Source organism: Phocoena phocoena, chromosome 14 (genome assembly GCF_963924675.1).
Source record: "Phocoena phocoena chromosome 14, mPhoPho1.1, whole genome shotgun sequence".
Classification (NCBI taxonomy): Eukaryota; Metazoa; Chordata; class Mammalia; order Artiodactyla; family Phocoenidae; genus Phocoena; species Phocoena phocoena.
The window spans coordinates 31,329,876-31,355,931 of record NC_089232.1 but is presented as its reverse complement, the minus strand read 5'-3'; the positions used below and the strand labels follow the sequence as shown (position 1 = coordinate 31,355,931).

General features: G+C 42.6%; 1 protein-coding gene across 1 annotated transcript; it reads left to right on the top strand.

Annotated features, from left to right (window-relative positions):
- Nucleotides 1-8,102: 8,102 nt before the first annotated feature.
- SNRNP27 (small nuclear ribonucleoprotein U4/U6.U5 subunit 27) lies at nt 8,103-16,260 on the top strand. The gene is made up of 6 exons (XM_065891461.1): nt 8,103-8,172; nt 9,176-9,296; nt 10,446-10,558; nt 11,362-11,441; nt 14,837-14,901; nt 15,853-16,260. The coding sequence occupies exons 1-6, from the start codon at nt 8,139-8,141 to the stop codon at nt 15,905-15,907; spliced, it is 468 nt and encodes a 155-aa protein (XP_065747533.1). The 5' UTR covers nt 8,103-8,138; the 3' UTR covers nt 15,908-16,260.
- Nucleotides 16,261-26,056: the final 9,796 nt, after the last annotated feature.

The following is a 26,056-nucleotide window of genomic DNA, read 5'->3' as shown; positions in this document are numbered from 1 at the left end:
CCAGACACGGAAAAGTCATCTGCTGCCCCGGACCCGCCAAAGGCGATATATCCTGACCTGCAGTCTGATTTGCTTCTTCTAGATTCCCCACCTCCTTATCCTCCGGCCCTAAATCCCATGTCGCCCCTAGGACCCCCAGCTTCACAACCCTCCGCACCAGTAGGGCCACCTGTTATGGCGGAAAGAGGGGGTCCCTCGGCGGGCACCAGAAGCCGGAGGGCTGTTTCCCCGGATTCTACTGCTTTACCCCTTAGAGAATATGGCCCCCCCGATAACCACGGGAATAGGCCCCTTCAATACTGGCCCTTTTCCTCTGCAGATCTTTATAATTGGAAGATGCATAACACTACTTTCTCTGAAAACCCACAGGCTCTTACTGCTCTAATAGAGTCTCTTGTCTTCTCCCACCAACCCACCTGGGATGATTGTCAACAGCTCCTCCAGACTCTCCTCACAACTGAGGAGAGGCAACGGGTTCTCCTGGAGGCTAGAAAGAATGTGTTAGGCGCCAATGGACAACCTACCCAGTTGCCTAATGAGATTGATGCCGGTTTTCCACTCGTCAGGCCGAATTGGGACTTTAATACCCTGGAAGGTAAGGAGCACCTGAAAATGTATCGCCAGGCTCTGGTGGCAGGTCTCCATGGAGCGGCCAGGCGCCCCACGAATTTGGCTAAGGTAAGAGAGGTAACTCAGGGGCCCCAGGAATCGCCAACCGTGTTCCTAGAACGCTTAATGGAGGCTTTTAGACGATTCACTCCTTATGATCCAACCTCTGAGGAACATAAGGCCACCATAGCAGTGGCCTTTATTGACCAGGCGGCCCCTGATATTAGAAAGAAGTTACAAAGCCTGGATGGCCTACAAGGTTTCTCCCTTCAGGACTTAGTAAAAGAGGCAGATAAGGTATATAATAAGAGGGAGACAGAAGAAGAAAGAGAAGAAAGAAAGCAGAAGGAACAAGAGGCTCGTGAGGTAAGATGAGATAAGAGGCAAGAAAGACATTTGAGTAAGATACTGGCCACTGTAGTCAGAGGAGGAAACAGTAGAGACAGAAATAGACAGGAAGGGCGAACAACGGATAGAAGGCGGCCATTAGACAAGGACCAATGTGCCTACTCTAAAGAAAAAGGTCATTGGGCAAGAGAATGCCCTAAAAAAAGGAACAGGGGAAGGATCACTAAGCCTTTTCATCTGTACGTGGCTGAGAATAAAGGTATTGCAAAGGGAGTACTAACTCAGAAACTGGGCCCCTGGAATCGCCCGGTTGCGTACCTATCAAAGAAATTGGATCCTGTGGCAGCAGGATGGCCCGCCTGTTTAAAAATAATCGCCGCAGTGGCCGCTTTGGTCAAAGATGCTGACAAACTGACTTTGGGGCAGAACCTAACGATAACAGCCCCCCATGCATTAGAAAGTGTAATTCGCCAGCCACCCGACAGATGGCTAACAAATGCCAGGATGACTCATTACCAAGCCCTGCTGTTAAACTCAGATCGTATTAAGTTTACCTCAGCCACAGGACTCAACCCGGCCACCTTGCTACCCGACCCTGACCTGGAAAGCACTACCGTCATCCATGATTGTCAGGAAGTACTGGCTGCAGCACACGGTAGCAGACCAGACTTGATGGATCAGCCCCTCCCCAACGCCGACGTTACCTGGTTTACTGACGGAAGCAGTTTCCTAGAGGAAGGTAAGCGTCGGGCGGGAGCTGCCGTGGTAGACGGGAAAGAGGTCATCTGGGCAGCCGCATTACCGCAAGGGACATCGGCCCAACGGGCTGAACTAATCGCCATGACTAGAGCATTGGAACTAGCAGAAAACAAAAAAGTAAACATCTATACGGACAGTAGGTACGCATTTGCTACCGCCCATGTCCATGGGGCCATTTACCAACAAAGAGGGTTGCTCACCTCGGCGGGCAAAGAAATTAAAAACAAAGAAGAAATAGTGGCACTGCTAGCTGCCCTCATGCTCCCCACTAAAGTCAGCATCATTCATTGCCCCGGACACCAGAAGGACAATACCCCGGTGACAAGAGGCAACAACATGGCAGATAGGGTGGCACGAGAAGTGGCTCTACGGGAAATCATACTAGAACTATCAGATGAGAGTCCTGGGAAACCAAATGATAGGGGAACAATTACCCCAGCCATAACTAAAGGAACATTATCTCCTCAACAAGCAAAATCCATGCTACAACAGATTCACAGATGGACACACTTGGGAACCAAAATGATGGTGTCCCTACTACACAAGACAGGTTATGATACCCCTGGACTAACTAAATTAGCTGAGCAGATTGCACGAGAGTGCATTCCATGCCAACAGGTAAACTCCCATAAAGGAAAACTTGAGGTCGGAAAAGGCTCAGAGGAGACCGCCCAGGAGCCTATTGGGAGGTCGACTTCACTGAAATACGGCCTGGAAGGTACGGTAACAGGTATCTTCTAGTTTTTATAGATACCTTCTCAGGATGGGTAGAAGCTTTCCCGACGAAGAAGGAGACAGCTACTGTGGTGGCCAAAAAGATCTCAGAAGAAATTTTCCCCCGGTTCGGGGCACCAAAGGTAATAGGATCAGATAATGGTCCCGCCTTCGTCGCCCAGGTAAGTCAGGGTGTGGCCAAATACCTGGGGACTGATTGGAAATTACATTGTGCCTATAGACCCCAGAGTTCAGGACAGGTAGAGAGAATGAATAGAACTCTAAAAGAGACCCTAACTAAATTGTCCATAGAGACTGGCGGTACAGATTGGACGGTGCTCCTTCCCTTAGCCCTGTTCCGGGCTAGAAATACCCCCTCCCGCTATTATCTTACTCCATTTGAAATACTATACGGGGCCCCACCTCCTCTTTTTACGCTAAGGGAAAAATTAAGTCCTGACTGCCAGAATAACACTGACTTATATGCTAGGCTGTTGGGACTCCAGTTGGTCCAAAAGGAGGTGTGGTCCCAGCTGGCAGAGGCTTACCGACCAGGAACACCAGCAGAGGCTCATCCCTTCCAAGTCGGAGGTTCCGTGTACGTCCGTCGGCACCGAACCCAGACTCTAGAGCCTCGGTGGAAAGGACCATACATCGTCCTGCTCACCACCCCCACGGCTATAAAGGTAGACGGCATCGCTGCGTGGATCCACGCTTCACACGTGAAGGCCGCACCAGCATCTGCAACATCGGAATGGCGAGCCCAAAAGACCAGCAACCCGCTCAAGCTCAAGCTTCTGCGATCATCAGACTTATAACTTTAACTTTGTTACCCCTACTGACTGTGAGTAATTTTAGTCCTCACCTGCCCCAGCGTTTAACCTGGCAGGTAATTTCCCAAACTGGAGATGTAATATGGTCTGTTAGCCATACTGCTGCTCCTTGGACCTGGTGGCCAGACCTTTTCCCCGATGTTTGTAAATTAGCCATAGGAGCTCCCAATTGGGACACAGCACACTCCCATGATCGTCAAAATGCCCCATCCATACCCGGTCGGGCCGGCCAATACGGCTGCCAAAACTCGGGTACGCGACAGAAACTTAGCAACCCTACCTTTTATGTATGCCCGGGATTTCATCGCCATAGGTCCCTAAATTATCAATGTGGGGGAAAGGAACATTTTTATTGTAAAAGCTGGGGGTGTGAAACCACAGGAGACACCTATTGGAAGCCCACCTCTGGCTGGGACTTTATTAAGGTGACAGCCAATTATACACACCCAACCAACCCCTTAACTTATAGGCCTGAATGTACTAAATGGTGCCATCCCCTTAAGATCTCTTTTAGTGAACCAGGAAAAAAGGATAAAAACTGGATAAATGGCCATTCATGGGGAATCAGGTTTTATAAAGAAGGATATAATGATGGATTACTAATGACCATCAAACTAAAAATTGAAACCCCTACTCCAGTTCCTATAAGCCCCAACCCTGAGATAGGGCACTCTTCGCTACCTTTGGCCCCTCCCACAGCGTTACCAGAGATAAGAAACCAAACTTCTGAGCCAAAAGGAATAACAATCAAGCCCAAGACCCCCCGGGACCGAATGCTCTCATTGGTCCAGGCGGCTTTTGAGGTTTTAAATGCCACAAACCCGGAGGCTACCAAATCATGTTGGCTTTGCTATGCTGCTCCTCCCCCTTATTATGATGCTATAGGATATAATTCTAATTATAATAATGTTAACACTCCAGATCAATGTCGATGGAAACAAGAAGGAAATAGTAAATTGACCCTGGCCTCAGTATTAGGAAACGGTACATGTGTAGGAACGCCCCCCTCGTCCCACCGACATCTTTGTGCCAATTTAAGCCTCCCACAGGGCTCAGGGTATCTCCTCCCTCCTCCGGATGGATGGTGGGCATGTAACACAGGATTGACCCCCTGCATTTCTTTAGAGGTCCTTAAAGCTTCAACCGATTTTTGTGTGTTAGTTCAGCTGGTCCCCAGACTCATTTATCATTCAGATTCATCCTTTCTAGATGAATATGAGGGCAGAGGAAGGTTTAAGAGGGAACCCATAACACTCACCCTGGCTGTACTCCTAGGACTAGGAATGGCAGCCGGGGTAGGAACGGGTACAACAGCCCTCATCCAACAACCCCACTATTATGATGCCTTAAGGCAAGCTGTAGATGTTGACCTCCGGGCATTAGAAAGTTCCATAACTCAGTTAAAAGAATCCCTCACCTCGCTTTCAGAGGTGGTAATGCAAAACAGGAGGGGATTAGATCTGCTGTTCCTTAAGGAGGGCGGACTACGTGCTGCACTAAAAGAAGAATGCTGTTTTTATATTGATCATTCTGGGGCTATTACCAAAACTATGGACAAACTTAGGGAGCGCCTGAACAAAAGACAACAGGAAAGGGAAAATCAAAAAGGGTGGTTCCAATCATGGTTTGATAAATCTCCCTGGCTTACTACTTTAGTTTCCACCTTGTTAGGGCCCCTCATTATTTTATTGTTGCTTTTAACTTTTGGACCATGCATTCTGAATCGCCTGATAGCCTTTATTAGAGAACGCATTAGTACGGTACAAGTTTTAATGCTAAGGCAACAATACCAAAACTCGCAAAAAGAAACTGAAATTCCATGATTGAAATTAGTTACAAAAAAAAAAAAAGGGGGGGAATGTGGGGCCTTTAGGGACTTTCCACCCCCTCACTTGTTCCCGTAAACCAATTCTTCTCCCTATCGTGCGCCACTCCTTCTCCCTATCGAAACCAATTCTTGGAGTTTTTCAGTTGACGGGGACTTGCCAGACAGCGGGTAATTTTCCAGTTGCCCGTAACAGGTATACGCCCTAACCGCCACAATGAACAGACAACTATAACGGCCAGAAGGTGGGACAAAAGTTCCTAAGCCAATGAATTCAAAAGTCACCACATTTACCCAATCATTGTGAGAATATACCCGCCCTATGAGTAAATAAACCTATAAAAAGTATGTGATTCCGCTTTTAGGGGTTCCCCATCGGCCTCCTGCGTGAGGTTCAGGGAACCCCGGTGCATCGGCTCCTAATAAACCTCTTGCGTGTTGCAGCGGCTCTCGATTCTTGGCGGTTCTTGGGCGAGTTGGAATCCCTCGTAGACCGTTTGGGTCTAACAATACTACTTCTTTTCCTGCCTATGGTTAATCTCAGGGCTGTCCCTTTAGGAAACTTACTCCTTTGGTTTTTTTCTTTCTCTTCTGTACTTTGCTTTTTTTCCCTCTATACTCACACCAATATTTTAAACATGCTTAAGTTTCTCCCATCTTTGAAAAACCTTCTACATTTACCTGCACCCACTGCCATATTTTGCCCTGCATAAGCCAAACTTCTCAAGAGGGTTTTATGCAGGGAATTCCCTGGTTGTCCAGTGGTTAAGACTCCGCTTTCACTGCCTTTCACTGCCATGGACCTGGGTTCGATCCCTGGTGGCAGAGCTAAGGTCCCACAAGTCGTGTGATGCAGCCAAAAATAAAACAAAAGGTTATACAAGTTCTCTCTCCACTGCAAAAGCTATTCACAACCCAACTCCACTAAAACTGAGTCAGCAAAGACTTTGTTGCTAAATCCTTTAGGTTAGATGTGGGGTTTTTTTTCCATTCCTTTTAACATTTAAAATTAACCGCTTTGTTCTTAAAAACAGCAGCCTTCTCTTAAAACGTCTCTGACCTCACACTCAATGGGTGTTCCTTCTCTCTCTCTGGCTCCCCCTTAGTCTCATTTTGGGGTTCTTCCTCTAGCTGTCTCCAGGCCCTTTTCTCTCAGCCTCCCCGGGGTGGTTTCATGCACTCTCATGGCTTCAAATGAACATCTATGTTCTGACGATTCCTTTTTTTGGAATCAAAAAATCAGCCTAGATCTCTCTTCCAAGCTCCAGATAACACATCTAGTTGGCATCTCCTTTTGGATGTTCAGAATGGCACCTCAGATTAGTATGTCCAAGATCTGAACATATGGTCTTTACCCAAAACTTACATTATGTACCTTAGCAAATGATGCTACCATCTACCCAGTTGCACAAACCAGAAACCTGGATGTCATTGTTGAATCTAAAATTCTATCATTCTCTGCCTCCAAAAATCAAGTTTTTCCAGTTTTATCAATTACTTCTCAAATTCAGCCACTTTTCACCTTACCTACTGGTAACACTCTAGTACAGGCCACTGGAGTTTCCAATCTAGATTATTGTACCATCCTCCCTAGGTGTTCTCCCCCTGTAGTCAAGTCTCCAGGGACCCAAAGTGTTCTCTGAATAAACGCAAATGTGATTCCCTCCGGTCCTCAAAGCCCTTCAAAGGCTATTGCTTTTGCCTCAGGATAACTCTACCATAGCTTACAAGTTTTCTAGCCTTGTCTTTACATTTCACTCCTTGCTGCCTAGGTGGCTGCCATACTTCTTTAGTTCTCTACTTTTAGCCTGTCTGCTCCCTTGCCTCTTGCCCTGGCATATGCAGTCTCCTTTGCCCAGACAATCTCTTCCACCTGTCCACACCACAAAAATCACCCCATTTGACCTGGCTAATTTCTACTCATCCCTAAGGTCTCGTTTGGACATCATTTCCTCCTGGAAACTTTTCTTGAGAAGCTTTCCCCTCAAACCAGTTAGGTACCCACTTTATGTGCACTCATAATATCTTGTTCTGCCCCTCTCAATGCATCTTGACACTTTATCCCTCACTGGACTGCAAGCTACTCAAGAGCAGAGTTGTTTTTTTCATTGATTAAATCCTCTGGCACATAGGTGTGCAATAAACATTTGTGTGAATAATTGTATTAATCATGCCTTTATTTCTTTCATTTTCTGCTGTTTTGACATCTGGGGCCTTGCTGAGACTGCCCTTCCCAGGGCTAGCTAATTTCTAGAGATAGCAAAAGACTCCCCTTCTGAGTGTGCCTTTCATATGCAAACCAGCCAGGGGAAAGCCCGTTCTCTCCAACCACCTCCTTTATCAAGCTCACAAGCCAAGGCATTTTTCCTCTGCTATAATGACCCTAGGGCCAGGTAACAGCTCTGGACAGCCCCTAAATCCCAAGGCCCGCTGTAATTATTCAAACTAGTCAGTCTTAAACCTACTTAGCCTGCTTCCCAGCCTCTGCTATTCCCTCCCACAAAACTCAGTAAAAGCTCTCAACCATATTTTATTTCCCCTTTCCCCCTCTGCCTCCTGACCCACCCTAGTTCTTCCCCGGGTGGACTTAAAACTATTTGCGTATGCTGTGTTTACAATTGGTTTGGTATGAAATATTTTATGCATGTGGACAAGACAGTCGGAAAGAAAAATGGAGGGGGGAGGAATGAGAACTGTGTTAGGGTGGTTTATATATGGCTTTTCCCAGACATTTCTATAATAACATCAGGCAACACATTTTAACGCCCACCGTGGACAAAGGAGATGGGGAAGCCACCTCGAACCGAGGGTTGAAAGAGCAGACAGGATAACTCTGCTCTCAACGAAAACTCCGGGCTCGGAAGAGGGGGTATCGGGCCGGGGCCGCGTGATTCTGCGCAAGCGCATCACCGCCCGCCTTCCTTAGAAGCCGGAACCCTGACGACTCGTTTCGACGCTTCCCAGGCTGCAGGGAAAGCTCAGTTCCCCGCCCTCCCGGAAGTTGTTGCACAGTCGTTTCCGGGGCGGCGTGAGGTTGGGGAGGACTCCGAATGGGTCGTAGCCGCAGCCGGTCCCCGCGAAGGGGTGAGTCCAGAAGCAGTTCTGAGGGTCTGGGGCTCGGTCGAAGACCCGTCCCCCATTTTGTTCCCAGTCCAAGGGCCGCGGAGAGGGGGGGACCTTTTCTCAGGAGGAGAAGAGAGGGGGTGGATGGGGAACGAAGGCCTGGGCCCTACACGTTTTAGCCCTCGGGTTTGAAGGCAGTTTTTTCCCGAAGTTGGGGTTTCGCCGACCCTTTGTCACCCTCATACAGTAACTTTTGTTGTACTTGTGGCTGGGGAATGTAGAGTCAGGCCACGGTTCCCTTAATTTCTGGGTGACCGATTGCAAGTCATTCAGCCTTCCTGCGTCCGAGTTCCCGTAATTAGACATTGGGGGTAATATTGCTTACCTTTAAAAACTGAAGTGAGAATTGATGCCACACTGCGTAACACTCAGCATGTGATACCGCCAGGTTCTTAAATGCTCAGGGTTTCCTTCCCAGTTTATAGTAGGGAAATCGATGGTTAGGAGTTTGCGTGCAGGGAGCTCACCTCGTAAGCTCACCTCGTAATGTCTTCTGGCCCATGAAGTGGGCAGTGAGAGGTAGAGAAGCCAGGACTTGGATCGGGAGATGTCAGGTAGTTCCTCGATTCTGCCCCCTCGTTAGTTTTTATCACCTTCAGCTAATCAGGGTTGATCTTAAAAGTTAAATGAGCCCTCGAGCCACAAAGGGCTATTGAGCACTTAACATGTTCTCAATCGGAATTGAGAGCTGCTGTTGAAGTCGAATACACACCGGATTTCTTTGATTTAATGCGGAAAAAAGAAAGAATAAAGTGTCCATTTTTTTATAATGAACACATGTTGAAATGCTAATAGTTTGGATATATTGGGTTAAATCTATACTGTTAAAATTAATTTCATGCGTCTTTTTTACTTTTTTAATGTGACATCTAGAAATGGCGCGCATTATATTACTATTGGTCAGCGCAGCATCCAGTAGATCTTGGAGGTAATTTTCGGCTCTACAATTTTGTGTTTACATTAGAGCGTAGGCGGTCCCGGTCCACCTCCCGAGAGAGAGAACGCAGGCGCCGAGAAAGGTCCCGGTCCCGAGAGCGAGACCGGAGAAGAAGCCGCTCTCGATCCCCGCACAGAAGACGTTCCAGGTAAGTGCAGAAAATAACCAGAAGTTTTACCACAGCTTTGTAGTCGCTGCGCTCGACTCTGTTGTTATCACTTACAAAGGCACTTATGATTTCATGAAATGAGGGGAACTTTATCCCACTTTATTCTAAACCTAACATTCCCATTGATAAAATGGGGTTGATAACATTCCACATAGTAGAGTTGCCGTGAGGAGTAAATGAGAAATAATACATGAAAAGCACTTAGCAAGAGTAAGAAATAAGTGTTTTGTATTTTTGTCTTGCTTTTTTGTTTACTTTTGGTGATAATAATTTATTCAAGTATATAATCAAGAATGTGAGGGCTTCTTGAGAGTCCGCCTGCCGATGCAGGGGACACAGGTTCGTGCCACGGTCCGGGAAGATCCCACATGCCGCAGAGCGGCTGGGCCCGTGGGCCATGGCCGCTGAGCCTGCGCGTCCGGAGCCTGTGGTCCGCAACGGGAGAGGCCAGAACAGTGAGAGACCCGCGTACCGCAAAAAAACAAAAAAAACCAGAATGTGAGATCTTGGAAGAATCTTAGAAGTGGACTCTGATTCTTTTTTTTTTCTTTTAAATAAATTTATATATTTATTTTTGGACGCGTTTGGTCTTTGTTGCTGCATGCAGGCTTCTTATTGTGATGGCCTCTCTTGTTGCGGAGCACTGGCTCTAGGCACGCAGGTGTCAGTAGTTGTGGCTCACAGACTCTAGAGCACAGGCTCAGTAGTTGTGGCGCACCGGCTTAGTTGCTCCATGGCATGTGGGATCTTCCTGGCCCAGGGATCGATCCCGTGTTCCCTGCATTGGCAGGCGGATTCTTAACCAATGTGCCGCCAGGGAAGTCCTTGGACTCTGATTCTTAATAAGCATCAGACACATTTGTTTGTTTTGTTGCTTTTTTCTGCCTTACAGAAAATTTTTTTGGCCCTAGCTACACTGAGTGTAACTGATGATTAAACAATAATTTTTTGCTAACAGTCAGGGCCTAGGCAGAACCTTATTCCTCATTCTGCTTTGGGGAACAAATTCCTGGTGCTCTAGAGCCTGGCTTTTGTTCAGCCTTTACTTTGCAGGCACTCATGTATATCTGTGCTCATCAGCACAAGTAGCCAGGTATGTCTCTGACATTTTTACTTATTAAATTTTAGATCCCCAAGACGACATAGATCCACATCTCCTTCCCCTTCTCGACTAAAAGAAAGAAGAGATGAGGAGAAGAAAGAAACAAAAGAAACAAAGAGCAAAGAACGTCAGATAACTGGTAATGTTATTAGATAAATAACTGTAGGAAAAGTACAGCCATGTTTAGATAACTACAGTTATAAAATTATAAAAGTATAATTTTTGAACATTTAACTATTAAGTTTTTAATAGTGTTCATTGCATGTAGTTTTGAGATGTTGTTTTAGTTGTACCTTAGTTGCTGGTTATCTGGTGCTCTAGATACAAGGACAGTTAAAAACATGAGAATATTATATTTTGGAAGTATCGTCAAAACTAGTGTTCTGTCTGATATTAAAGGTGGTCCTTCCTAAAGGCTCCAAGCATGTCCTTTTAAAAACACTTATTTATTTATTTTTTGCTGCGTTGGGTCTTCGTTGCCGAGTGGGGGCCACCCTTCATTGCAGTGCGTGGGCTTCTCATTATGGTGGCCTTTCTTTTTGCGGAGCACGGGCTCCAGGCACATGGGCTTCAGTAGTTGTGGCTCGCGGGCTCTAGAGTGCCGGCTCAGCAGTTGTGGTGCACGGGCTTAGTTGCTCTGCGGCATGTATCCTCCTGGACCAGGGATCAAACCTGTGTCCCCTGCATTGGCAGGCAGATTCCTATCCCCTGTGCCACCAGGGAAGCCCCCAAGCATGTCCTTTTAAGCAGTCTCTTACGATGGAGGATGGAGAGCGCAATCCTTCCTTGCCCCTTAAGTTATATGCTATCCAAATTGAGGAATTTCTATCATTAAACTCAAGTCTTTAGCTAATTGTTTAGTGTATTCTCTGCTGGTAAGCCACCTCTTTTTTTATATGTATACACTGATAGAGTTTAAAATTTTGTCACTTATTTTTGTAGAGGAAGACTTGGAGGGCAAAACAGAGGAAGAAATAGAAATGATGAAGTTAATGGGATTTGCCTCCTTTGACTCCACAAAAGTAAGTAAAACATGTAGCCAGTTAAGTATTCTTATTTGAATTGATCTGTCCCATATTCTTTTACTATCACTTGTAATTTCTTTCATTGATACAAGTTTTTTGTTAGAAGACAGTAACTATCTGTGTGAAGGGATTTGAAAGCAAAGAGAAGGAAGTGGTGAGCTGCCATTGGAATTCAGGGAGTATTTGCCTGGGATATTTGAGTTAGATCTTAAAGGGCCAGTAGAGGTGATCAGACAAAGAAGAGGAGGACGATGATTTGAAGCAGGGGGAAAAGCTCATGACAATGCCATGTAGGCATTAAAGAGCATAGAGTATTGTGGGAATTTCAAATTCAGTGACTAGTGAAAGCATGTTGGTGGGCTGGTGGCTACGAATGAGGCTAGAAATAGAGGTGGGAGGCAAATCGCAGAAGGCTTGTGATATCCTTAGCCATGCTGAGGAACTTAGAGTTGATTCTTTAGGTGATGAGAGGAAGCAGTGGTTTTTAAGCAAGGGAGCAACATACGTGTGTTTTAGAATGATGATCTGGGGCTTCGTGGAGGACAAATGGGAGGCTGAGAGAACTGCCGTCGTGCAGTGAAAGATGATGAAGGCCTGAACTGAGAAGAGGGGCTGGAATATGGAGAACCATTCAGGAACCAGAGTTAGTGGTGGTGGGATGGAGGTGAGTAGTCAGTGATGACTCTGAAGTGTCAGGCTGATAGGGTTAACCAAAGAAAGGATTATAGGAAGGGAAAATGCTATGAAACAGAACGAAGCGCAACTGCCAGATAAAGATGGCATTGCGTAGTTGCATGCATATCTCATAGCTCAGAAGAGGGGTTGACAGGAGTTTGAATGCTCTCTAGCCCTGACCATAATCCTGGAGAGAATAAGGAAGTAGGGGAGGCAAAAGCGGGAGGGATTGTGGAGTGGGAGATGAAGAGAGGGAGGTGGGAGAGAGATAGGGAGATAGGGAAGTACGGCAAAGGGGAGATGGAGGGAGAGAGGAAGTTGAATGAAGAGAGAAGGGAGGATAGAGAGAGGAAGCTAGTAAGGATAGGCAGGGAGAGTGTGTGTGGAGAGAGAGAAAATATATTTTTAAAACTTTCTTTTATAGAATTTTAAGTCCTTTTAATTTTGCAAATTGAAGTTGGAATTTTTGAGGAAAGTTGTCAAAAATAATCCGCTTCCCCTAATCTTGTGTTCCATTGAGTTGTGAATGGAGTGGGGTAATCTCAGGTGCTATAAGAGTTTCTTTCTAACCGATGTGATTATGTGGGGCTCCCATGTATGTTTTTAAATGACAGTGTATGACCTAAGAGGAGTACCAGAGGCATGACTGTTATGAGGTGAGAAAATTAAGAATGCGCTCTTGTTCCCACAAATGGTTATGTGAACCCCATTTTAGAATTTAATGCAGTTTATGTCTCAGGTTTTTTTCTTGAATATACCAAATCCTTATTTGTTATTCAAAAGAACATTTTATGAGTGAACTGGTTTATTAATACATATATTGGGTAAATATATGGATAAAAATATCTCCAAAATGAGACAACTAAATTTTATTGTTTTTAGAATAGTGAAGGACCTTCACTATTAGAATTCTTTTCTCTTTTGGTTTTACTGTTGCCAGATATTATGTTTGAAATTCCTGAGAATCAGATGTAGAGATGGAGCCACTACTTTTAAATGTAGTCTTTTAAATGTTTGTGTATAAAGGAGAAATTAAGTGAGAATTTATAGATCCCATAAAAATTATGGAGTACCACAAGAACAAATGGTGTCAGTTGTTTTTTTAATGACATCTACAAGGATGTTAATTTAATTCATATGCAGTTGGCTTCATGACTATCAGTTACAAAGTCTCTCAGCTCATTTGTATTTTTCAGTAATGTGTATCTTGTGATATTTCATCATTAATCTATGGTGGAACTTCTTCATATGCCAACGTAGTCACTTATTTTCCCTTCCATTTTAGCATTCTAGAAAGTTTCAAAGTTTGGCTATGCTTATTAATGGATAATTTTCTATTCCAGCATGTAAATGAGAGGAGAGCTAATAATATACAACTCTGCAAATAGTTTTCAAAAATCAGAAAGCCTTTAGTAATTGAACTTAGTAAAAAGGTTAACATCATTTACTTTTTTTTCCAAGTCATGCCTACCTCCTATTCTTGGGAGGTTAAAATAATACACCTTAAGTAATTTACTCAGTATTCCCCCGGCCCCCAAAATGCAGTGAAAACAGGAATAGAAAAGGAAGACCAAATATACTTGTTTTAGCTCAACTTCAAATATATACCTCACCTGTGCATGCCAGTGGATAGGAATCATTTTTTTTGGCCTAACACAGATATCTAATAAGTATGCTAAACAGGGTACACGCCCATGTGTAATAATAGGGGAGGGAGGTTATGTGTGTGTTCCTGCACATGCACTCATGGTGGCATTAACTGGCAGTGTTCATACATTTAACAGTCATTTTCTGAGTACCTGCAAGTGCAGTAGCCTAGGATGTGACAGTTGCAAAGGTCACTCACAGCCATATCCCTCCATCAAGCTCCATATGAGCTTGCAGTCTGATGGGAAATAACATCATGTATATGATATTATACATCATGATCATGCAGAGTAGAAAATGCAGAGTATTGTGAGGAAAGCACAGTTAACATTCTATGGGAGTTAGAGAAGAGGGTGCCTCCTGGCAGCTGGATCATTTGAATTGGGCCTTGAAGGATGCATAAGAACCAGATGGTTGCAGATTGGATGGGGGTCAGGAAGACAATTCAGGCATGAGGAACAGAAAGGGGAACAGGTTGAATCAAAAGACCCATAAAGGAATTACTGGAAAAAAAAAAAGTCCGAGATACAAGTGATAAAACATTAGCATCTGTTATTCTGATTCTTGATTTAAAAATCAAAACTTCAAGGCCTATGTAAGAAATAGGATTTAGATAGGAATGGTGACTGATTTGAGAATGCCATCAGTTAAGGTCATAAGTTAAATTTTTGTGAATGGATTTTTCTAGAGAAAATATCCATAACTTGTATTTGGCTTTGAAGAATTCTTTGACCAGAAAAGGTGAGGCTCTGCTACCCAATTTCCCTGTATGTCTTGCATATAATACATATACCATGAGTGTTTGTTGGTTTGAATATTGGTTTATTTGCTTAAGTGTGACTATAAAAAATGTGAACAGAGAGTTATAACGCTTGGGAGATCATGGGATACCATCAGGATCTGAAAATTCTTTCACTCATTGGACTATCTCATGCTTAAATGAATCTTGCCATTTAAGAGGGTCTGTGGGATGCAGCTCTTTGATCAAGGCATATAATATGTTCTTTCTCTGGTGTGTTGTTTGCTCGTTTGTGTGTGTGTTTTGTTTTTTGTTTCTTGCTTTTCTCCAGGGGAAAAAGGTGGATGGCTCTGTAAATGCCTATGCCATAAATGTGTCTCAGAAGAGGAAGTATAGGTATGCATAGCTGCCATTATTATGTTTGAACTAATATAAATTATATGCTTGGGAAAGAATTTTTTATGGGATAATGATGTTTGTAGGAAATGTAGCAGTTTTCCAAACAGTCCCTTACTTTAATAGTTTCCATATTGTCCCTTGTTTTAATCTTCCTTGTTTATATTCTTGTATGTTAAAATAGTTTCCCATTTACATGTGAACTAGTAACTATTATAAAGAAGGTAGTTGGCTTAAATATTTTAGGGCTCTAAGTAGTTCTTTCTTCAAAATAACATAGTCTTTAATTTCATTATAATTATAGGTTTTAAAATAGATTCCTCTTGAATTATTTACCTAACTTGATTGTATAAGGATTTCAACTGTAAATATCCTTCTGTTAAATATAGGTATATTTTATTAATACCACAGAACAAACCAATCCATACTTGAAATCTCACTGAATGAATGGAAAAGTCAAGACATCTTAAAACATTGCCTTTCTGTCTACATTTATCACTGATAAAAGACTAATATTCCAATTAATTTAGAATATGAATAGTGTGATCTGAGACTGCTGTGAGTTAAAGTACCAGCATCATCAACAGTCCATTGTAAAGTTACCTTCAATTAAGGTCTTATGGGGAGAACTAGTACAGTGTGAAATCAGATTTGCTTGATGGGTATGTATTTAGAAACTCTTCTCTATTTCCTTAAACTAGCTAGGTGTTTAGTGTTACCTAAAATAAATAGGGATTTTCAGTTGATTTTTTTAAAGTCTGTAGAATCTTCCCAAATAATATTGGAAGTATATTTCCATACCTCTATTTGGATTTTAACTTTGAATACTTCTTGCCCTAGACTCTGCCATTTTAAAAATGGTTTATAGGTTTAATTTCTGAAGCAAGTGATTAGTTCTTTTATAAGACGAATCCAGAATTTTTTTAATGACAATAAATTTTCTCATCATAGGCAGTACATGAATCGAAAAGGTGGATTCAACAGACCTTTGGATTTCATTGCATGAGAATTGAAATATTGAAGAATGACTTTTTTTCCCCTCATCTTGATGAGAACAGTGGATTTTGTATTTTGTATTTAATATGCATCAAAAACAGGATCACAGTCCCTCCTCCTTGTAAAGTAAGAAAATTTTATTTATGATGTGTGTAGTTCACTTACCCTGCCTCAAAAAAAGGTTAAATATTACATTTTTTTCCTTTAGGAAATTTCATTTGGGGCAATCATCAACCCCATTTTTTTTTCCTTATTCCTATGGAAACTGTATATGTCTTCTTGAATGCTCTTTATGACTTTTTAAAACACATAAGAGTAATTTGGAAGTAAGTTTCTCAAATAAAGCAATATTTTTACCCTTTTGTATTTGATACTTTTATTACTAGGTAAAAGAATCTCCCTACACGTTTTCTTTTTTCATACATAGATTTAAATATCATGATTCTTTATAGTTTAAAAATTAGAAGAATGAAAAAGTATAACTGGATTTTTGTATCTTCTGTGTTTTTTGCCCCCCAAATACCATTTTTCCCCAATAGAAAAGCAATACATGCTTATTATTTTAAAAATTTAAAAAAGCTTGGAAGAAATCAGAAAGTAGGGGGAAAAAGCCAAAAATCAGCCAATAATCTACCACCAGAATATTAATATTTTGGTATATGTGTTTCCAGGCTCCTATGGGTATGTATTTCTTGCCCCTACCCAAAGAGATCAGAATGTTTATGCCGCTCTCTTTTACTAATCCTTATACTCCCGTGTACTGTGAACTTTTTATTTTGGCTGCATTGGGTTTTTGTTGCTGCACTTGGGCTATCTCTGGTTGCGGCGAGCTGGGGCTACTCTCTGTTGCAGTGCGCGGGCTTCTTATTGCGGTGGCTTCTCTTGTTGCAGAGCATGGGCTGTAGGCGCGCAGGCTTCAGTAGTCGTGGCTTGCGGGCTCTAGAGCGCAGGCTCAGTAGTTGTGGTGCACGGGCTTAGCTGCTCCGCGGCATGTGGGATCTTCCCAGACCAGGGCTCAAACCCGTGTCCCCTGCATTGGCAGGCGGGTTCTTAACCACTGCGCCACCAGGGAAGCCCATACTGTGAACATTTTTTAAAATGCTCTTATAAATTCTTTGAAAACTTACCTTTTAATAGCTAGTTGGTTGTAGTGATACCATAATTTATTAATTAATCCTTTATTGGTGGACATTGCCTTCCCTCCCATGATTTGCTGTTAGAATTAAAGCTGTGAGTAGATTATTTAGGGGTTAAAAAAAAAAACAAAATACAACACCAGGACATCCCCAGCAGTCCAGTGGTTAAGACCCTGCCTTCCAATGCAGGAGGCGCAGGTTGCATCCCTAGTCGGGGAACTAAGATCCCACATGCCCATGCCATGCATTGTGGCCAAAAAAACACCAAACCAAAACAAAACACAACATCTGTGAGTAGTATCCCTGTTACACATATCTTTTTGTACTTGTTGCCTTATTTCCTCGTGTTTCATTCTTGCAGGTGGCATTGCTGGGTGAGATAAAGGGTGCATGTTTTACCCTTTGTGTACATGTTTTAAGGCTTTTTTTTTAATATTTATTTTTATATTTTGGCTGCATCTGGTCTTATTTGTGGCACGCAGGATCTTTCGTTGCAGTGCACAGGCTGGTCTCTAGTTTTGGTGCGTGGGCTTCTCTCTAGTTGTGGCGCGTGGGCTTCTCTCTAGTTGTGGCTCACCGGCTCCAGAGCATGTGGGCTCTGTAGTTGTGGTGTGCAGACTTAGTTGCCCCGCGGCCCTCACCAGCGAAGTATGAGCATTTCCATTTCATATACATGTACCAGTATTGAGTGTAGTTTTTTCTTAAGTTTCCACTCTGAAGGTTAAAATAATGGCATTTGGTTTTGTTTAATTTCTAAGGAAGGTGAACATTTTAAGAATGTGTTAGCCATGTATATTTCTTTTGTTTAATACTAATTCCAGACCTTGGCTCCATTTGTCTTTTGACAAGCTTTTCTTTTTCTTATTTGAAGGAAGCTCTTTTTATATTGAAGATAGTGACTATTACCTATTCTGTTTCTATCTCAGTGATATTTGAGGCTTTGTGGCTAGATTTTAAATTTTGTGTTGTATTTTTTTGAGTAAGTAATATAAACACATGGAACACAATTTAGACAGCACAAAGGGTATATAGTGATGAGGTAATTGTGTATCCTTTCAGAGATATTCCATGTATACACAAGCATATAATATATATGTATATTATTAATCAAATTTGAGCAAACTCTACACACTATTTTGCACCTGTTGTTTTTTCATTTACTACTACATCTTAAGATTGTTTCTTATATTGCCCCTTATTTTTTAAGGGCAGCAATTATAGTTCGTTGTAGGATGGACTATAATTGGACATTCAAGTTGTTTCTTATCTTTTGGTATTAAAAAAATAATAATGTGGGGACTTCCCTGGTGGCACAGTGGTTAAGAATCTGCCTGCCAGTGCAGGGGACACGGGTTCGAGCCCTGGTCCTGGAGGATCTCACATGCCACAGAGCAACTAAGCCCGTGCACCACAACTACTGTGCCTGCGCTCTAGAGCCCATGAGCCACAACTACTGAGCCTGCATGCCACAACTACTGAAACCTGTGTGCCTAGAGCCTGTGCTCCACGCCAAGAGAAGCCACCACAATGAGAAGCCCGCGCACCGCAACAAAGACCCTATGCAGACAAAAATAAACGAATAAATAAATTTATTTTTTTAATGATGTAATTACTATTCTTATATGTCCATGATTTTACAAGTGTCTAGCTGGATTTTAAATCCATACTGCATCTGAAATTTGACCACCTATTGTAGGTCTCTAAAAGCTTTCCTGGCAAATGAGTTCCCTGTAAAGAAAATAATAGTAGTATGACTGCATTGCATAATACAGTGTACACACTGGTTCATTTAATCCTTATCAGATAGAGCAGGTACTATTATCTCCATTCCCAGATGAGAAACCTGAGGCTATTCAGACCTAGAGGCAGAAATGATTAATGTTTACACTACCTACTGGCTTCAGTACTTAAATATTTAAATGTGCTGCATCAGCTGCACAGCTTGTAGTACCCATTGCACAAGTGTCACTACCCCGAGCAGGTGGATTATTCTGCTTAGACTTTTTGCCAGGTAAGCTAAATAGATTCTCATACCCCCACCCTCCAAAATACTGTCTATCTGTAAATTATCTATGACAAGGACTTTCTGACCACATTTTTGCACATCTAAAGAAATGAGACCCAATTGTCTTATTGGGAAGCTAAAACTTCTGGGATGAAATAATATGCCCCAAATCAGATGATAGGTTTTTGGGTTGTCATGTTAGTGTGGTTTTAGTAGAGATTTGACTTGAGATCCTCAAGGCAGCATACTTTGTAAAGAAATAATCTGAGAATACCCGGTAGGTCAATAGGTTCACTCTCCCTAAGCTAACACCAAAGAAATGGAACAGGAGGAAATCTTTAAAGATCCAGAGATAAGACACCTCTGATCTTAATAGATGTCTTGGTTTGAAGGAACTTTTATCCATCAGATCATCTGATTCTGTAAGAATAAGAAAAATGGAGCATCCTTTTCTTCCTCTAACAGGCTACTGCCTCTCGGAAGACATAAGTTTTGCCAAATCTTCTAAGTATCTAAATGCTAAGAGTGTTCCAGGGCCCAATCCATGGACTCTCCAATCTCCCTCTGGTGAGTCGTCCATCCACATAGCTTCAAACGTCTTCTGCCATGGCTCTCAAATTTATATTTCTAGCCTGACAATTTTACTGAATTCCAGGCTTGTATATGCACTTGGATTATTAGGCAGCTCAAATTTAAGATGAATTGAATTCTCATTTCCCTGCCCAGTCTTCTTCTCTGAGGCTTCCCCATCTCAGCAAGTGGCCTCTCCATTTACACCTTTGCTCAGAGCAAAATCCTTAGGGGGTCATCCTTGACTCCGCTCTTTTTCCTGTGCCCCACATCTGATTCATTAGAAATCCTTTTGGCTCTAACATCAGAGTGTATTTTGAATCCAACCACTATTTTCCCCAGATTTACTGTGATATAATTGACACACAATTTTAAGATATTGAAAGTGTATGTTGTGATTTGATGTACACTGAATCTGACTACTATTCACCATCTGTGCTAACAGAAGCCATCTCTCTTGCCTGGACTATTATACAGTAACCCCCTAATAGGTTTCCTTCCCTCTTCAGCCTCGGTTTATTCTCCACCTAGCAGCAGAGTGAACCTTTTAAAATGTACATCTGGTCACATTGCTTCTGGCTCTGGTGGTTTTCTATCATTTAGAGTGAAGACCAATCCTTACTGTGCTCTACACATCTGTATAGTTTGGAACCTGGCTTCCTGCAGCCTCACCCTTGCTATTGCACTCAGCCACGCTGCTAGCCTCCTTGCTGTTCCTTGAGAACAGGTATGCATCTACCTGAAGAGTCTTCCAACTTGCTTTTCTTCCCGGAATGTTCCTACTCCCCCTCCCCCACCTCTCAGATTTACATGGTTAGTAGATTTACGTGGTTATGTTGTTCAGGTCACTGCTCAAAATAAGTTCATTCCTAACCACCTTGTCCAAAATAGTAGCTTCCCCTTCCCTCTCTATCCCTTTACCCTGTTTTACTCTTTTTATTTAGCGTTTTAAAAATTGAGATAAAATTCACCCTTTAAAAGTATATCATTTCAGGGAATTCCCTGACGGTCCAGTGATTAGGACTCCGTGCTTCCACTGCAGGGGGCATGGGTTCAATCCCTGGTCAAGGAACTAAGATCCTGCAAGCGGCATGTGGCACAGCCAAAAATAGATAGATAAATAAAGTACACCATTTCAGTGGTTTTAGTATATTTACAGAGTTAAGTATTTATTACCACTATCTAATTCTAAAATATTTTTATCATCCTAAAAAGAAACCCCATACTCATTAAAGTCACTCCTCATCCCTCCCTATCCACCTCTACCCTCCACCCCAGAAACCATGAAATGTACTTTTCTGTCTCTAAAGGTGTGACTATTCTGGATGTTTTCATTTAAATGGATATTTCAAATGGATGGAATCACAAAATACGTGACCTTTTGTGTCTAGCACTTCTTGTGCTGCTTTTACATAGCATAATGTTTTCATGGTTCATTTAAGTTGTAGCATATATCAGTACTTCATCCCTTTTTATGGCTTATAATATTCTGTTCTGGGGATATACCATATTTTTTTAAAAATTATTTTATTTATTTTGGCTGCGTTGGGTCTTCATTGCTGCGTGCGGGCTTTCTCTAGTTGTGGAGAGCGGGTGCTACTCTTTGTTGTGGTACACCGGCTTCTCATTGCGGTGGCTCCTCTTGTTGCAGAGCACGGGCTCTAGGTGCGCCGGCTCCGTAGTTGTGGCACGCGCGCTCTAGAGCGCAGGCTCAGTAGTTGTGGCGCATGGGCTTAGTTGCTCCGTGGCATGTGGGATCTTCCCGGACCAGGGCTCGAACCCGTGACCCCTACATTGGCAGGCGGATTCTTAACCACTGCGCCACAGGGAAGTCCCCACATTTTTATTTATAAGTCATCAGTTGATGGGCATTTGGGTTGTTCCACTTCTTGGCTATTACGAATAGTGCCACTATGAACATTCACATACAAGTTTTTGTATGAACATATGTTTTCAACTCTCTTGGGTATATAACTAGGAGAGGCACTACTGGGTCATACAGTAACTCTGTGTTTAACTTTTTGAGGCACTGTCAAAACTGTTCTCCAAAGCAACGGCATTATTTTACATTCCCACCAGCAATGTATGAGGGTTCCAGTTTCTCCACATGCTCTGCAAAGTTTCCTTTTCCTTATAGCTTATCACGGCCTGACACACTCTATATTCACCTGTTACTGTCTGGTTCTTCCACTAGGCTTTGAACTTTCAGGAGTAGCGCTTCTGTCTTGTTTGCTGCTGTAGCCCTGGCACCACACAGTGCCTGGCACACAGTAAAGCACTCAATAAATATCTGTTGAATTCATGAATATAGTTCAGTAAACTTTTTTCACTTAACCACTTCCCTTGGTGTTTTTTTTAAATTAATTTTTATTGGAGTATAGTTGATTTACAATGTTGTGTTAGTTTCTGCTGTACCGATACAGCAAAGTGTATCAGTTATACATATACAAATATCCACTCTTTCAGATTCTGTTCCCATATAGGTCATTACAGAGTACTGAGTAGAGTTCCCTGGGCTATACAATAGGTTCTTATTATCTGTTTTATATATAGTAGTATGTATATGTCAATCCCAATCTCCCAGTTTATCCCTCCGCCCTTTCCCCCTTGGCAACCGTAAGTGTGTTTTCTACATCTGTGACTCTATTTCTGTTTTATAAATAGGTTCATTTGATTCCACATATAAGCGATACCATATGATATTTGTCTTTCTCTGTCTGACTTACTTCACTCCACTTCCCTTGGTTTCTAAGTTAACCTTTAGTTCCCCAACTCATAAATGAATACATTTTTCCCATAAAAATTTTAAAACATTATGACAGCTAAATCTGTTTTGCACAGCCCTGGTTCACTGTGAATCCTTTGGTGGTGTTTACTTCCAGATCTTATGCATGTATGTATGTAACAGAGTTAGTGTTGGAAATGAGGAAAATACACAGTATGGCCTTTTTTTTTTTTAACACAAATAATATGCTTTAGGGATCATTTTACAACTTATTTACTCAGCATTGCCTTGGGGATGTTTCCATGCCAACGTATGTACCTCTACCTTTTTTTTTTAACTGGTACATAGTGTTCAGTGTAATGTATGTACCCCTGTCTAGCCATTGCTCTATTTTTAAAGTAGCAAATATTTGTGGAATAACTAACTTTTGCAAAGCAGTGTTTTTAAAGGTTTTTAAATTTTAATTTTCTGATATTGGGTATCATGATATTTGAGTGTCCAAAGTAGCCACAAAGAAAGGGACTGATATTAAAGCAGAAAATTACAGTTCTGATTTTTACACTTAGAAGAATAAAATCAGTTCCTCAAAAACTTATAAAACAGAATTCATTTTAATGTCATAGTGGTTAACTATGTCAAACTCAGTTATAAATAGTGTTTTTTAATTCAGCAGTTTTGGAACTTTTTAGACAGTTATATAATATCAACAGTTGTCTTCCCTGCCACTCTGAGGTACTCACTGAAAAGCACCTCTCTGGCAGAGCTCCTGTTGCATTTAATGAACCTTCCCCTCAGCACCGGCGTTTACATACTGTCCTATACCCACCTGGATTATAAACCCCTCAGAGGAAGGAAACTGGGGCTTTCTAAAATATGTAGTAAAGATTATCTGACAAGCATAATCTTTTGTGGTTCCCATTTTCAATATTTTCTTTTACTCCCCAGTTCTATTAGTTTAGCTTGATGTCTGATCAAAGATATAAACCATTGTCAGCCTACGTTTATCTTATTACAGATAGCTTTTTGTTTAAAATTCTGGTCATAAAATTCAGGTTCAAACATTCTGGAATTTCGAATTCTTATTTTGGGGGTTGTGCCTATCTGTCAGTGCTTATGTAATGCCTTTGAAGTGCTAGATGCTGGGAGTCACCACTTGTACTTTGTTTTAGGATTTCGTTTCTTTTTTCAAAATCTGTACTTTCAGATTATCTTATTTAACTGGTCATTGTAATGTATTTGTGTAAAATAATTTCCAGAAAAACAAGAAAAAACCCTTTGTTTTATACTTACTGCTTGATGTCCAGTAGATGGCACCAAATGCCCTTTGGAGTTCTTCATGATACTAATTCCTGGTTGGTATTGCTGGCTTACTGATCTTGTCTTCCACCACTGCCAAGGAACAGAAAGGGGTCCGTCCATTCTTTAGTCTAATTCTCTGATTATTATATAACTTAGTATTTTTGTTTGGAGTTTAAGATAGACCTGTTGGTGTTTAAATGGTTCCTTGCCATATCTCAGATTTCAAACTTTTTTCCTTTTTTAATTTTGTATAAGTGTGATTTTCAGTCAGGGCAATTCTAGGGGAAGGATCATGACTTTGAAATAAGACTGGGTTTAAAAAAAAGAGTTGAGGGTAAGGGAAAGAGTAAAGAGATTCTGAGTGTTCATAATAAAATCAAAGAGAAAATATAGAAGTATACAAAGTCCAAAATTAAGGTAATGAAATCAAAGTGTTTTTACTGTCAGTTTGGGCACTTTAGAATTGTATTCATTTCACTATGATTTTCAAATTTGTTTTACAGATAACTTGCAGTTAAAACATACTCTGTAAAACTTATATCCCCATTCTTCTAGCTTTTTTGTGCTTTCTTGAAAACCTTTATCTTCAGTGGTAAAGGTGAATATTTATTAGTTTTCATAAAGAATCACCTTTTAGGTCCAATTAACCATTAAAACCAGAAAATATGTGTTCTGTATGTCAGGCCAGGTTTACTGCATTTATTCTACGTATTAATTCTGTTGAGTTTATTTAATTTTAATGGATTTGTCAACCATTAAAAAGGACACATTTAAAAACTTACCATCGTAATGTGTTTCTTTCTTTTTCCCCAGTGTTTGAGTGTCATTGTTTGTGACTCATATGGAAATCCGTCTCTCAGTTGTCTTGTATTTAGAACAGCTACCAACTGGAGCATTGACACCATGGGCTCTGAGTGAAACAGATCTAGGTTCAGTTTCCATTTCTGGCTGAATGGATGTCTAGGAAAGTCATTTAGCTTCTTGGGCATCAGTTTCCTCATGTGCAAAATGTAGATAATTAACCTATCTAATGGGGTTATATTGAGGATTAGCAATAATGTAGGTAAGTTACCTGACAGGCTATTGTTTTCACATATTGGCAACAATAAACTTTTCTAAAAAGCTTTGTTAAATATGTTCATGCTTTACTCATTTCTATATTCAGGACTCTCAATTTACGAAGAGTTTTATTTCCGTTTCTTAAAATGAAGATGTCAGTGTATTAACAGAGTAACTTGGGTCTTGAGATAGCTTAGGGAACAATTCCTAAAGTTTTTAGTTCTATGTACATTTATATTGGTACCACACAAACACCATTCATAGCCGTCTTGAAAAGGAAGGATTTTTTTTTGAGTGTTCTCCTCTAGAATTAAAAGGGAAGGAAAGACCCCGAAAGAGATTTATGTCAAAGAATCTCAGAATTCAACGCCAATCTGTAGGTACAGGAAGTTTCTGAGCTTTTAAAACCCAGTCGCGTGAGGGAGTAATTAGCCAGCACTTGGGGCGGGGGTAGTGCCTAGTGCCTTTGGAGAGCTCAGCTCTGTATACAGCCTCCCTACTCCAGCGCTTTCTGAGGAGAGAAAAAAACGCTGGGCGGCGAACACTGGACAGGAGACGGGCTTTTCCCCCGAGCCCCTGAGCCACGTGGCGCTCGGCGGAGCCCCAGGCCCACCGCCCTACCGTCGGGCTGTCTGCCGCTCTCCCTTCGGAGAGATTTCGCGGCTGGGCCCTCGACCTCGGGAAGCCTGTAACCTCCGGGTCTAGGCCGGCGGGCCCAGGGATCCAGCCCCGAACCCGAGCGGGGCAGAGCGCCCAGGTGACGCGCGGTGCCAGCTTCCACTCGAGGGACGCCCAGCAGGTCCCCGGAACTTTTCCCCAGAGACAGGTCCCGGCAACAGGTCCGAGGTGGGGTCGGGTGGGGCCGAGCCCGGCGGCAGCCGGTGAATCACCGCCGGTCGGCGCCCGGGTCAGCCCTGACGGCCCGTGCCACATCCCGCGAGGAGTAGCCGGGCCGCTGACCACCAGCCATTCAGGGCTCGCTGGCCTGGGGAAAGGTGACGTCATCGTAGCTGGGCGGTGTAGGAAGGTTCCACCAATAGGAGACAGGCAGAGTGGCTTGCTTTCTGTAGCTCTTGGCCAATACTAACAAAGCAAAAGGGGGCCCGGTTGTCGGTATAGAACCAATGGAAAACAGGGAAAGAGCACGAGGCGGAGTTGCGAATCCTATCACCAATTGGAAAGAGAGGGTGGAGCCCGGCCCTTATCAAGCGTGACCAACCAGCGAGAGGAGCGGACCCTGAGGGGCGGGGCTGTGATGCCTTCCCCCAATCGGACAGCGCCAGAGGCGGGGCATTCTTTGGGGTGCCCAATGAGGAACGCAGCCGAAGCGGGCCTGTCAAGAGAAGGGGCTGGGGGCGGGGGGAC